The 15,112-nt window shown below is 42.8% G+C and overlaps 1 protein-coding gene across 7 annotated transcripts in view; it reads right to left on the bottom strand.

The window, feature by feature from the left end:
* Window positions 1–15,112, bottom strand: part of TENM4 (teneurin transmembrane protein 4) — a 1,681,110-nt gene that overhangs the window by 115,276 nt on the left and 1,550,722 nt on the right. For all 7 annotated transcript variants that reach the window (XM_080576311.1, XM_080576312.1, XM_080576313.1 and 4 more), the window contains one exon: window positions 10,459–10,644. In XM_080576311.1, coding sequence (XP_080432437.1) covers window positions 10,459–10,644 — 186 coding nt within the window. The remainder of the gene's footprint in view (window positions 1–10,458; window positions 10,645–15,112) is intronic.

The raw sequence follows: 15,112 nt of genomic DNA, 5'->3' as shown, positions 1-15,112 counted from the left end.
ATTCATTTTCTGTAAGAAATGGGGTTTGGACTATCTGAACGGACTTTCATGATTTCCTCTGAATGTTCTTGAATTGGACCCAGAGTAATTAAGTCAATCATCTCAGAAGGCAGACAGAAGAAAAACACCATTCAAGAGAGAAAAGAAAGAGGACAGAGAGTACCTCATACGATTATGTCTACTCCTCTTCCTTGACTATTACGGGAATCTAGGGTGACGAGCTGAGAGAGAAGCATCTACACTGCAGACCCCTACAGTGGGATGACTCCCTCTGTAATGTCAGAACCCATTGTCTTGCCATCTTTCAAGTCCAGAAAGCAAATTTACTTCCTCTCACCAAGAAGCAAGCCAGCTCCAGTTCCTAATGAGATAAATCTCTTCCAAGGACTCAGAGAGAACTATTTCCTAATGAAATAACTTTTTTTTCACAGATCCATGAACACGCAAGTTTTCAGATGTTAACTGTTATGTTACAAGATACAGCAAAGTGTCAGTGCTGTGAGCACTAATATGTACCTCTCCCATGACATGGTTTGGTAGGAGAACAGACTGTTTTCCTAAGTAATGACAAAGGAAATCGTTAATATAGAAGAACACAATTTAATCATGCTGTCAAAGGACTCACAGCCTCAGCAAGTTAGAATGTAACATGGACATGCAGGTCAACATATCTAGCAGAATGGACCTCTACGTCAATTTCTAAATGTCCATTACTATTTCTAAATTGGTCCTGCATACAGACTTGACCATCACTAACACAATATAGCTAGGCACATACAATATTCTATGTTCCACAAACAGTGCTCTTCAAAGCATTTGAAGAAAAGGTGATACAAATAAAGTTTACCCCTTCCTCTCACCCGTGCTGGGGAATAAAGGAAAAAGAGCACCTTGACTCCAAAGTGCTTCTAAATGAATGTCAACGCAGTAGGGTGGCTCAGTCTTCCTGGATTTACACCACCATAATCTTGCTGCTCTGATTTCTCATAGTTAGAGTCACTCATGATTCATTATTCCTGTGTTTGTTAACTGCATTGGGGTGACTAAGAGAATTAAATACATGAACAGGACTTTCTGAGGGGGGAAAAAGTCCTTTATGTGAGTTTCTAACTGAAGCACATGAAAACGCTGTTGATACACTGAGATGTTCACAAAGATCTAACATCTGCCATGGATAGGAGAACACGGAGTAGGTAAGCATTACAAAAAGTGGACTGATTTTGAACTGGACAAGAAAAGATTATCAGAGTCAAAGGAGACAGTCACCAGAGTAAGAAATTATTTTAAGATTGGTGGTAAAATAGTCTTCTCTTAATGATCTGTACAGCAAAGACCTTCTGTAATTAGTACAATTAAAAACAATGTTCAATGGCAATTTTCTTCAAGGTAAGACACATTGCCACTTGAAATAGGACTTAGAAGACTAGACTTTCCTTCTGATCTTAAAATATTGATAGAGGATAAATATATTTTGCTGCTGTTGTTCCTCCATTGGCAGTAAGAAAGCACTAATGGATGCTCCAGCAAGTCTCAATAGACAGTGGTTGAGCTCTGACATGAGTGGGACATGGCTGAATACAACACGTGAAGATGCGAACAATAGCTTGAGAGAACAATAATCAGTAAGAGACCTGCAGAAGTGTTGTAGGACTGAAAGGGAGGAGCAAGACATCAACTGATCCCCTTAGATTATGAGAATCTAGCACAGTGTCCTGAAAAATGCTAACTCCTAAACTACCTCCACAACATTTTGCGATGGTGGGTATCAAGAAACCTTTAATCAGATGGCTTCTGTAAGATGGAAATAAAAAGTTACCTGCCAGAGCTCCTGTTGCTTCGATCTGTATAAATAAAGGAGTGGGCTGCAGTTAGCCCTTGGGTTCTCACCGCCGCTCAGACCAAAGAAGTGACCTTGCAGTCATCCCTGAATTCATACGGAGGTGGCTGTTCGGCATCTTTATGTTTCAGCCTGGCTGTTTATATGCCTCACTACAGCACTAATGTGGTTATTTTTTAAGAGTGAGAATTGATAAACCACCAATAGAAATTAATTATACTGATGTGCTGTCAGTTCCAATGGCATTCTGGATGGAGGAGCTCCCTCTAAAACCAGCACATCTTTAATATCAGGCACCTCTTTTCCTTTTAAGCATTACCAGTGTTAATTAAGCTTCAGACTGGAAGACTCCATTCCAGCTCTAGTTGGGGCTTCTTGGTTTAATCATGCTGATGTTTGCTCTTGAAACTTGCCCTCCAACTTAGAAACAGTTCTGTATCTTGTCTGATTTACTGGTTTATTGTAAAGCTGTAGGAAAGACTCAGCAGTAAATCAGGCTCACCCTTGACAACACAGGATTACTGGGAAGGGATTTCAACCAGAAAGATGTTAATAATTAAGAAAGCCAAAAGGGCATGAGTAATTTAGTTTTGAAAAATGCACGCCATGAAGCTAGCCAAGTAAAAACTATGTACTTTTTAATGTTTCAGCTGTTGCTAATCTTTCCAGAAGAGGCCATGTATTATAAGAGACGATCGTTATTCTTAGTATGTTGCTAACCTGTTACCCACTTGCAGAACTCACTAAATATAATGTGTCTTTATTCTTGGGCATAAAGGTGAGTCAAAAGGCTCAGAGGAGGAATGACAGCTACAAAAGACTTACTAAAAAAAAAATATTGTGCCATCAAATGGGCCTATTGGCACTGAAGGTCCCTGGACACAGGCTCTGCAGACTGATTTCTCATCTCTTCTACCCCCCTGGTGCTTATCTTCTACATTTTGATGCAGCCTTCTCCAACACCAGCTGAGAGAAAAGAAGGAGTCTGGGGTACTGAAATGCAGAACACTGAGGTGTGGGACATCTACAGGAGGTTGTGGTCACACTGCCTAGTGCTGACCTGTACCCTCCTCTACAAATACCACTATTATTACTCTGGAAGCGTACAAAAAGTGGCCCTCTTTCCTTGATCTAAGGAGAATATTTTTTTTCCTCCTGGTTTAAGTCATGTCAATCATGTTTTACTGACGCTAAGCAATGAGAGAAAAACCAACTACCACTGAACAATCCACTGATCTATAAGCAGTGGTTCAAGGACAACTGATTCTTGCTGCATGAGACTGAAGACAAAAATCTCCTTATTTAAACTGCGGACATTCCCTTACCATTAATATTTGTTTGTCTGCTCAAAGTTTTCCCCTGTTTGTGTATACCTGAACCTGCTTTTAAGCTGCAATGGAAACAAGCAACATTAGACTGTACATTCATCTACATTCATCCAGAGCAGTGAACTCAGTAGGGCAACCACGTCTCTTGCCACACAATAAGAGCTTTACATGGCAGAGACTTCATTCTAACTATTCACCAGGCAAATATTTTGGCATATCTGTCCTCCTTCATCAGCTTCTCACAGCTGCTATTTCTGATTGCTCACAACCTGAAAAGGAGGGCAACGCTATGGAAGAAACTGATTTGTTCAACCTGATTTTTTGGTTTGTTTAACCAGCAAACATATGATGCTGTGTGGTGTCAGCACTGTGTTGCTGTTAGTGTCAAATCAGCCATGCAGAAGGATATTTGTGTCCAACTCAATCATATTTACTGTCAGATTGTTGTTTTTAACTAGATGTATACTATTTCAATATATTTAGAAAGCTAAGTGCATTGTGGAACTGTCTATTTTTATTTAAAAGTCCTAAATTAATTTAGTTCGTTGCTCTGATTAATACAACTATGATTATTTTAAGATATCATATTACCTCTGGTCCACAGCAGTTCAATATCATTTCTTCCCAGATGAGAAAAGACTTGGGTCCTAGACATGCTTTACATTTCAAAAATAGGAGCACAGAGGATTTTTTTACAGTGTAAATTAATGCAACATCACTAATTTTAGTAAAAATTGCTGATTTATGCATCCAGAGGCTTTGAGGTCATAACATTTTTCTATTTATATATATATAGGTATAATTACTCAAAGTTCCCAGGTAAGACTTAGCAGTCACAGATCAAAAATAGGCAGACTCCACACAGAAAGTGCACTCACCTGCTTGTTACAAAACAGATCATAGACATTTGATTAAAACATATCACTGTACAGGGCTCCTGATGCATTCACAGAAAATCGGTTTCCCCCTGACTTGCCTTACCTGGGTAGGAGGGGTGAAGATGAGAGATGATTTGGAGGGGAGGGCAGGGACGAGGGGAGGGGTGGGAACACTGATACGATGTTAACACAGGGTCACAGCACTTACGGAGGTATTTCCTACCTAAATGACTGGAAAGCTCACCCTTCCAGACATTAGGGAGCACTTTGATGATGATGAGGAAGAGATGCAACCTCAACACAGCATGTTCACGGTGCATTTTTAAAAAGAAAACACAAAGACAATAGGAAAAAATAGGAAGGAAGAGCATACCTTTCACTACCTTATCCAGATAGTGAGCTTGGGAGATAAAAGACAGGACATTTAAGGTAGGATTGAATAAGTGCATTGCGGCTTACTACGAGACTGTGCAGGTGCTAGAAAGGCAAAGGAGAGTTTGCTGTGATACGAAAAGAAAAACCTTGATTATGAGGAGAGAAAAAAAGAAGAAGGGTGGAGCACAGCCCTCCTCAGTCAAAGAGCTCAAGAAGGCTACGTTTAGGCATCCAGTCATCTTTGCTCATTAAGACCAGGAAGAGAAACAGGAAAGTTTAATATATATATATATATTTATGTAAGTGTTTATATATATATATATGCATATATATATTTATAAATATATATATATGTGGCAGAATATTTTAGTGTTCTGCTCATTTGCAACAATCTCCCTCTGTTTTACTGACCACTTTTCATCAGGAAAAACATCTTTTCAGCAGGAAAAACAGAGTCATTTGAAAGTGCTCCACCTCACCTGATTGTCTTACACTTTTCCGCACAGAGATGCACAGTTCTCCTGTGGCCTTACCAGAGGCTTTTCCCTGGATCTTCTCAATGGCAACACATTGCGTTTATACAGCATCCTCTATCCCAAGACCAAATTACTTTACCAACATTAAATTAACCTCGCGGCAGCTCTACCAGATAGGCAGCTCTTCATATACTCATTCCAAGTAGGGATAAAGCAAAGAAAAGAAAGTTTTAGATGCAGTGGGAGCAGTCATGTGCCCAATTCCTATGAAATGTTAATTTGGGAAATTGACTTCTAATTGATTTTCTAGGGTCAAACAGGAAGTTGGTGGCAAAGATACGAGCAGAAGCCAGGCGTCCTGCCTCGGAGAGCCCTGTGGATGCCAGCAGGCGGCACTCTCCATCTAACAGCAGCTGGTCTTTATTAATAAATAAGAGGCTCTGAGTTTTGCTCTTCTCGATCTGGCTACCTCCTTAAATGCTATTTCCCTGCTCCTGCTCTGTCTCTCTCAGTTGTGTCCTGGTACCCTTATGAAAAATTTTCTATTCCAGGTTTGGTCACAGAGACTGACCACCTGGGAGGTCACGGCCCTTGGAAGAGATTTTTTTCTATCCTGGGAGCCTGATGGGTCCATCGAAGCACTATTGTAAGTAAGCGGAGAGGCTGGGGGGATCAGAGCTGACCTGGTGCGGGGCAGCTTTGAGGCTTGGGAAAAGCATCACCAAATCACCCCAGTGTGGTGGTAGTGAGACAGAAAGCACAGCATCAGCATCCTCCTGGATGGTGGCTGAAGCTTGGGAACGTGTATTTGGGATTTTAAAATCCACAGCAGCCCAACCTGCAAACTCGGACAGCAATCGCGGCGTGGATGAAGACAATGGAGGCAGCTGCCAACACCAACCATGTGAGCAATATGTCAGTTATCTTGTACTTAAAAAAATAATGGAGGCCTTCTATGGGAACATTCCACACCTGGAATCCATCCGTTTGTACTCCATACCAATGAATACATTTAAATTCCATACAAATGTTCCACAAATGTATGCAGCAGTAGCATGGCTCTTTCTTCTCTAAAAGTGTGCGGTTCTCATTCATGTGCTGTACTTCTGGCACTAACATGTAACTTCATTATCTGCAGACACTCCTTTGGAAAACCTGTGGGCATGTGGGACAGGATGAGGGACTGTGCTCAGAAGAAAAGCCACTTGTCCGAGGTGTCTGCACCCAAAGGCACTGCACTCAGCTCCATGTCAGCACACGCTCCTGGAAGCCCCTCTCCATTCAGATTCACTTCTGTGGAAGCCCATGTGAGCATTTTTTGGTCTGAAAGCCCTCTTACTTCCTCAGTCTGAGCTGTCAGGGTCAGTTTTGTCTGAAGCACACTGGGGAGGATCACATGAGAATTTCTCTTGGCCCATAGAGAGGGAGGGAGGGAAGAGAGGGGTGAGAGATGCTGGGGACAGGTCCTTGGGCAGGACTTATTCCTCAGCACACTCTCCTTCATTTTCTAAATATCCTTTTCGCCCTTATCTTCCCCAGGGAGTGAAGTGGTTCCATCTGCCCCTCAGGAAGCACTGCTGGGCTGGGCGGGTGCCGGAGCCCTGGCACAGGCTGCCCAGAGAGGGGCTGGGGGCATCTGCTCTGGGGGGACCGAGGGCAGCAAGCACCTTCCCTACGCACTTCTGGGCTCATTTTTATGTTGGGCTGCACACAGACCAAACTGCTTTGTGGGTTTAAATAGCACAAGTGACTTGTTAAAAAGAGACCAGAATCCACCTGTAATGTGCTTTGTCTGGATTCCAGCTGCTCGAGCAGAAACGGAGGGGGCACTGATTACAACCCCGGCTATTCAGAACATGTGTGATTATTTACGCAAGAAGACTGATGAAAGGCAAGCTTGAAGGGGCAGATTTCTCAAAAATCAGAGTTTTCCTAAGTAAAACAAAAGCAGCTCAGTGGTGCCATAAGCAGAAGGCCATGTGGGACGGGCTGTCTGCCTGTCTGTCTAGGCACTTGTTATTACATACATCACTAGTGGGTGCCAAGACCAGATTTTCAAAAGGAGTTAAGCGTGCAGCTTTTGCAGAGATCAGTGGGAATTAGGCACTGAGGTGCTTTGAAAGGTAGACCTGTGTGCTTTTGGAGAGCTAACTGTTGGCCCCCTAAGGCTCTGGAGAGACCCAGTGGTGTTCAGGTGCAGCAATTGAACTTTGAGTGATGGTTTTGGTCTTGAGTCCTGGCCATTCAAGGATGATGAATATCTCAGCTCCACCTCAACTGTGTACACAGGGAACCCCTTTCTGGCGTTATTTCCAAACAACCCTGAAGAATCAAGGCTTGTGTACTGGTAAAATGTCATACTGAGAGATTCAATCTCAGTGCAAGGCCCGTGTAGGCGCAGTGAAATCTCCCTCTGCATCTCTGAGGCAGGATGCACAGCACCTGGAGCACTCTCCAGGCCATACCTTGAAAATCTGAGGCCACGATGTTATAGCCCTGGGCAATTTCTGGAGCTGGTTACTATACCCAGGAAATCTGCTGTGGTGCCACCCATGAATCAAGCCCATAGAGTGGTCGGCCACAGAGCTGATTTGTGATTTGCCTTTTCAGACCGACAATGAGAGGGCTGATTTCACCTTTAAACTCAATGTTCCTAAAACCACCACGACCCTTGGATGTTGCTGGTGTAGACTGGGCTGGAGTGGAGTATGCTGGAGAGCCCATCATAGGAGTCTTGCCTAATCTATCGTCATGATTTTTCTCCCTTTAATATATTGGAGTAAACCGATTGAACCATTCTGCTGGGTTTCAGGCTTCCTGCAGTTATATAATCAACTTTCTGTTCTACTTTTTTGCCTGGATGTGCTAAGTTTGCTGAATTAGGATGATGAATGCATGCTTCTGCATCAATTTCCTTGTTGGGAATTAACTGGGGTTCTTCTAATGAAATCGCTGGATGTGAGCAATCAAGCTAGTATATTTGGTAACATGACTCTTTGTATGAGCAAACCAAATTAATCCACTGGGATCAGAGTTTCCTTGTACACCGTAAGAAAGAGCCTCCTATGACCTACAAAACAAAAGGATTTCTTACTCTCAAGCATGCTCAACAGGAAATGGAAGAAGTGTCCTTTACTGGTATCATCCATTTCTACCATGTTACCTGCACACATGGCAATATTGTTAAAGCATCACTTCAGCAATGGGGTTTTACGCTTGTCAGTGCTAAAGCAAACGGGCCATGACACAGACGTATAAGGAATTACTATCAACAGAACAAGTTGCCATGCAGGGAAATCACACAAGGACAAGGGGAATGCTTTCCACATACTTAATGTAATTCCAAGTCAATGTCCTTTCATCTGTGCCAATAGAACTAGCTTATTACTCCTTCTAAAGCTATTCAATTTTCTTGGATATTTATGACTTTGCCAAATCTCCCTTACATTCTACACATTTGTCAATGAAATATTCTATAGGAAATATGGTTTACAGCTTCAGAGGCATGAGACTATGTACAAATTTGTTGCTAAATCACCATGCAAGAAGATGAGGAGGGAGGGGAAGTGCAAAGAAAGAGAATTGCTCCAGCACTCTAAGTATTACAGGCTGATTCTGAGACCTGCACTGCAATAGGAAGGTAGCACCACACCGAATGACAGTGTGCACCATTAAAATCTCGATGCTGACTGCATTGCGGTGCTGGCCTTTCCCGTGATAACACGGACTCTTTAGACTTAGAGCGAGGAACACCACAAATAATGGGGTAAATTTAATTACCAGGAAAGATAAAAGCTTGTTCTTTGAAATCAGTCCGGGCATATCAGTGGTGTGGAGAAATATCATATACTGAACTAGTGGCATTTTGTTTTTGCAGCAGAACTAATAAAATGGCACTGAGGGAATGAATCAGGCTTTTTGTGCATAAATGTCTTTCACATAAAATTGTCCCCTGGATCTGGAGCCTTTTGCTGAACATTTTTTTTTTCTTTTAAAACCCTTTCATGAATCTGTGTTACTTTCCAAATCAAAGTGCTTGAACACAAGGCTATAAAATAATATTACAAAAACACAGCATTCCAATTAACACAGGTCTGCTCTCTTTTCATTCTAAAGTCATTTAAGAGAAGTTTTTTTTTTTTTATTTCCCTTCCTCATGAAAAGAAATGAAAGCTGCTAGAGATATAGACAAGAATGCAAAAAGAATGTAATGTGTAATGAGACAGAGGAAGTTTTTAGAGCTAGATATTTTTCATTAAGGGATGCATGTGGAGACCATAATGTGGTAGGGTGACATTAGCATAAATAAATGATAAGTAGAATTGAGCCACAGATATGGTTTGTACCATTACCCTAATGCTGGAATTAAAACATTGTGATCAGGCTTCATTTCCTGTCTGTCTTTGTGTGTGCAAACTCACCTGGTGTTCAAGCAAAACCAGTGGATGTCTACGTGTAACTAAGTTAATAATCCACACAGATAACTGTACTGAATTTTGCCCAGGTATTGCTGGCAGTTAATTTTGATGTAGTGTGATTTATATGTATCACTGCACGATGAAAGCCACATAGAGGTAAATTTTCTTATCTTTAAAAGGAGCTGATTAAAACCAAATGCCTGGAGGAGAATTCTCACTCTGGAACTCTTCTAAGTCAACTGATTTTTTTTTTTCAAGTCCACACAGGCATTATTGACAGCGGAACTGGATTAACTAATTTAGTTTTCCATTAATATGTAATAAATGGTATCTGGGGAGTTATAATGCTACTGATTTTATAGCATGAGTATGGAATGGAGACTAAAGTACTTGAACGCATGACTGTCAGAAAGAAAGGAAAAGGGGAAGTGCATCAAGGAGTTAAGTGAGATGAAGAGGAAGCTAAACCCAAGCCAGTTCATTAATGATGCTGCAAATTGCTTGACATGGGAAATGCACCTCTTTGCATGATTTCAGTATATTGTTGGTGCTTTAGTACTACTACTAATAGACATGACACCAAGAGCTCAGGGTAAGTGCCAGGTATGTAAGGAATGCAGAACCAAATAGAGTGGGCAATGAAATGATTTGAAAGGTAGCAGAGCAGAGAAGGGATACGTAAGACAGTGTTAAATACCAGCCAGAGGTCACCTGACTGCAGTTTCCAAGCAAAGTGGTAGGGCAAATAATGGAGTAAATTAACAGAAAAAAAAAAAAAAACTTGAAATCATATGCATGTTTTCAAGAAAGCTGTCGGCATAGTAGGGAGAAGTCTTGAAGGCCACGGAAAGACCTTTTGAGAGAGGCAAAGTAGGTGCTGTTTGACAGCTTGTCCCTATGAGAACAAACATCATATAGGTGTACTTCAGGACTGATAATAAAAAATATGTATAGCTATGTCATCAGCAAATGAAAGGACATTTTGTCTTGTTCCCACATGAAAATGTATGATGTCAGAACTTGAAATCCAAGAACAAAGGTGCTCATGCTACACTAAGTCACACATATTCAATTAAGCATGCGCCTTTTCTCCTTCCTGATCATCAATTATTCTTTTAAAAGTAGTCGGTTTTTCTTTCTCCCTACCAATAGTGCAGTGCTCTCCGTTCCAGCCCGGGCTGCATTCACACTTGCCATCCCGGCATGTCCCGTGCTCATTGCAGCGTGGGTGACACGCTCGCTGATCACAGGCTGTGCCCATCCATCCCTCCTCGCAGCGGCAGGTGCCTCCGACACAAATGCCATGTCCTCCGCAGTCCGCTGCACAAATCTCTGTGGGAGAGGAGAAAAGGGAGAGGAGGGGATATGGGTGGAGAGAAGGGAGAGGGGGGGAAATCCAGAATGTTATTGTTAAGAAAAGCAGCCACACTTCACTACCTTGCCTTACAGGGCAATGAAAGGAATTCCTGGAGCTCATAACACTAATCCTTCCTGACAATAAGAATCTAATAAGTATATTGCAAAAAAAAGAGACGGACATGGATTGCAGAGGTCTGCTGTGATTGATCCTCCTATTTGCTTTCTAATTCTCTTGCACTCCTTGAGCTTTTGTGATCACCGAATCCAAAGGGTTTGGCTCTTCCAATAAGCAGAACAAAAGTCACATTTAATTAAAATCTGGTTAAGTGTGGAAGCAATGTACTGATAAACTACTGATGCTACAGTTAAGTGCTGGCAAAGCCTGTTTATGGCTTGTTAACCCGCAGTTCTGGGGATGGGATTCATTAAATCCCTTCGCTGTTTAAAATTAATACAGAATATATATATAGAATGGATTTCTCTTGAACTCGCGCATCTGATATGTCTTTGTTCTCCTACCACCCCATTAAAAATCCCTTCTTAGGCATTTGGAGATACCTCCATGCTCTTTTTGTGAGCTACATGAGCTGGGTTCTGTAGGATGGTGCTTGTTCCCCGGTCTTATTGGAGTTAACGGAAGCAGGGGGTCAGGGCTGGATATTTTGGTACTTACCTCCTAAAAAAGAAAGGAGCTAAAGGACATTGGCTTTTCAGAGGTGCTGGCCTTTCCCACCCTCTGTGAGCTCCAGTAAGCATGATGACACAGATACACATGATATTTTGATCCAGCACTAGGCATTTAGCTAAAACCTCGCAAGTCCTTGGCTTGAATTCGGGAGACTGCATTGTATTTCATCTGCACTGTACGTGTCTGTATAAACTGAGATCTGGAGGAGAGCAGATACCCATGAATCAGGCGTTAAGGCACCTGTTACTGCCACTACTACAGAGGACTGATTTCAAGGAAAAATTAAAACCAAATACTGACATAGTGTTATACCGCAGATGAAATGAAATGAACCTATTTCTTCTTCTCTGGGCTCATCACCTGACTGCTCACTCTTGATCTCATATAAAGACTGCACTCTCCTGTTTTCAATCCTAGTGGCAATTCAGAGTATATTTCCTACTATCAGGTGTTCTATCTCTTCTCTGACTTCTGCATCTAAATTGGGTTAAACTTTCCCAAATGTTTTGTATTCGAGCCTTTTGCTTGACTGAGCCGTTTATAGATTTGATAGGGTAGGGGCACAGTTCCCTTTGGGGAAGAGTGGAGAGAAGATGTGAACAGACGAAATACTGAGCAGGGCTGGGCTGAAAGCCCCGGAAGGGGTACCAGGGTACCCTGCAGAGCACATTTTCTCTCCGTTCCCCTACCTGGTGAATATCTCAGGCACTGTCTGCGCCAGCCCATCCCCAGTGCCTCTCTTTGTGCCTCTAAGCATATGAAGTGCAGAATTCAGGCCTCGAGGCTTGCAGTGGAGGGGAGTCTGGTATTATACAAGACATTTACTTCGGGTCACTGGCTGCACATAAAATATTCAAAACTACTCAGCCTGCATTAACATCATACCTGACTGAAAGCCTTACTTATGTTTGCTTTAGTATTTTGCTAATTAATACCACCGGTAGCAGGAAGCTTTGGCTGCTCAGGGACTTTTGACACACTCCTGACGTGGGGCTGGAACATCCCCTCGACACTGGGAGGAAAGTTTTGCACCAGGCCATAGGAGAGGTCTGCAAGGCCTTCGGTCCCTCATGCTGAAATGGACTGTAAGAGTAATAATGGCAATGCTTTGCATGTCTAGCAAATGCCTCATTTTCCAAATGCAACATAAACACAATATCTGGTTCCTGCTTACTTCAGCTCAGGGCAGTGGAACTGTTTCCAGTCAAACTCCTTTTGCTGCAGTGACTCAGATATCTCCAAATGCTCCTAAACACTTAGTTCTATATACATAAATCTCTAAAGGACTGTGGAGTTCAAATGCAGTTAAGACACTCAGACACTGTCCCATGTACAGTCAAACTTGCTTGGGCAACTTGGGTGTTTAAAACATGGATGTGAAGCAATATGTCTGCAAATACTACTTGCTGCCTAAATATAACTGAATCTGATGTAAGCCTTACTGGAAGCCAGTAGAAGTTACGCTACCAGAAGTTTAAGTCATGTCTGCAGAAGGACTCTTGAGTTGCTTTCAGAAGTTTTTGCTATTGCATCTGGCATAGAGAGATGGATTTTCACAGCTCCTAGATGTGAGGGAGGTAACATCATACTACCATGGCCATTATAAATATCAGGGATGGTGCAATTATCAACTCGCTGGAGGGCTAGAGGCCAGGCATGTGTGTTTTCTACCCTTCTCCCTAACTGCCAGACAGCACTGCAATGGAGCGTGGGCTGATCAGAGTGGTACGTGAACACATAGGATGCGTTAGCTAATGTAGCACTAAAGCTGCACTGAAAAAAAAACGAACCCTGATTTTCCTTGGCTGACTTGATGAACAAAGTCTGGGGGAGGATAAAGGAAACAGCAGATAAAAAATTGAAGGCTAGATTTATGGTATGAAATTCCAGCACACTGAGAAGCAATGCCTTGAGAAAGTACAGTTCGGGTCTGATGGAATTTAAGCCCATATCAGAAAAGCATTGTTGTGGTCTCTGGTGCTTTTCGTCAGGATTTTTCTATGGGTGTACTCTAATGTTGGACTGGAGTGACTCCTCTGGTTATTGACTTGCATTCTTTATTCGTACATGTTGAACTTTACACCTCAGAATCACAGGACCCCGAGTGGCTGGTGGTGTTCCTGTGGTGCCAGCCCTGCTCCAGCAGGGCCACCCCGAGCAGGGGGCCCAGCCCCACGTCCAGGCGGCTGCTGGAGATCCCCAAGGAGGAGCCCCCAGCCCCTCTCTGGGCAGCCTGTGCCAGGGCTCCGGCACCCGCCCAGCCCAGCAGTGCTTCCTGAGGGGCAGAGGGCACCTCCTGGGCTCCAGGCTGGGCCCGGGGCCTCTGGGCCTGGCCCCGGGCACCCCTGAGCAGAGCCTGGCTCCGGCCTCTCGGCACCTCCCGGCAGTGCTGGTGGCCATGGCTGGCAGCCCCTGGAGCCTCCTCTTGAAAATACTAGATAACATATAATTTTACATGCCCTCAGTTCACCAAGCAATGTAGAGAACACTATCTCATTTACTTCTTATCTTCATTATGTCCCAGTCCCTAGCTTTGACCTCCAGGCGTATCATTAACATGGGGATACCCCTGGCACTGTCAGGCCCAGAGGTGTGCAGGAAAAATTACATCTTGAAGGCCTCATCCCCCTGTTACTCCAAAAGCCCATGTCAATATCTTAAGTACTTTACTGCTACCTACTTAATATTTTATCTTCAGTATGAGGATATTACTCAGTTTGAGTTGTAGTGGCTATTTTTTGATATTCCATGTTATTCCCATTTTCACAATAAACAAAGCATAAAGTAAAGTGGTAGGTCTACAGGTATATGTGAACTCTGTGACAGGCACAGGTCCTCCTAGATATCTTGATATCCAGTCTTGTCTCCTGTCTGTCAGGGAAATGACAGCTCATGGTAGGTCAGATATCTACAGGCAGGTAGTGCAGAAAAAAAAATATCAGGGACAAAAGGAAGCTATTTTGAGTGATATTCAGAAGCCTTCTTAGAGTTATTTAAAGGTGTGAAACCAGGATAATGGAATGACATTCAAAAATGGCGAAGAGATTAAAAAAAAAAAAAAAAAGCACTTTCTGTAAGGCAGAATCTCTGTGGAGTCATTCCTACGAAAAGGGATGGAAAACCCACTGGGACATTTACATCTTGACTGAAATATTTCTCAGGCAACGTGCTGCCAAGGCACAGCTTTGCACGCGCAGGCCAGGGACACAAAACGCTGCATGCTCGGCAACAACCAGATCGTAGGCTAATCCAGAACTGGGACACTGGGGACATTTGGGGTTTCATCTCCCACGCAGCTGAGACCCCAGTCATACCACCGCCCACGCAAGAGAGTGCAAGCTCCAGGCTGTGAACATATAACTCGTATATAATGGATATATAAGGTGGTTTTGCATTCCCAGGCCCTAAAAGCTGCAATAAAGAACCTCAGCTGTGAAAAACACTTGTGAAGGAAACTACTTACGACAGTCTCCTTAAAATGTAGTTTAATTATTTCTGACAGGGAACCGGGGAGCCAGGAACTCTCAACTGTAAATCTTCCATTTAGCTGCCAGTTTAAAGATAGATGGGAACCATACAATATAAATAGCCTTACAACACTCATCCTGCTGTTCGCCTTGGCCCCCTATAACAAGGTGCTCTTAAATGCTCACAGATATCTCATAGGTGATTAAACAGTCGGAGGAGCTTTTACTTTTTTGGTGGCACTCAAAGAAATGATCAGAATGGATTTCAGATTAAGTTTCCACTTAA

Source organism: Anser brachyrhynchus, assembly GCF_964034855.1.
Source record: "Anser brachyrhynchus genome assembly, chromosome: 1".
NCBI classification, from domain to species: domain Eukaryota; kingdom Metazoa; phylum Chordata; class Aves; order Anseriformes; family Anatidae; genus Anser; species Anser brachyrhynchus.
This window is presented reverse-complemented; position numbering and strand designations above follow the sequence as displayed.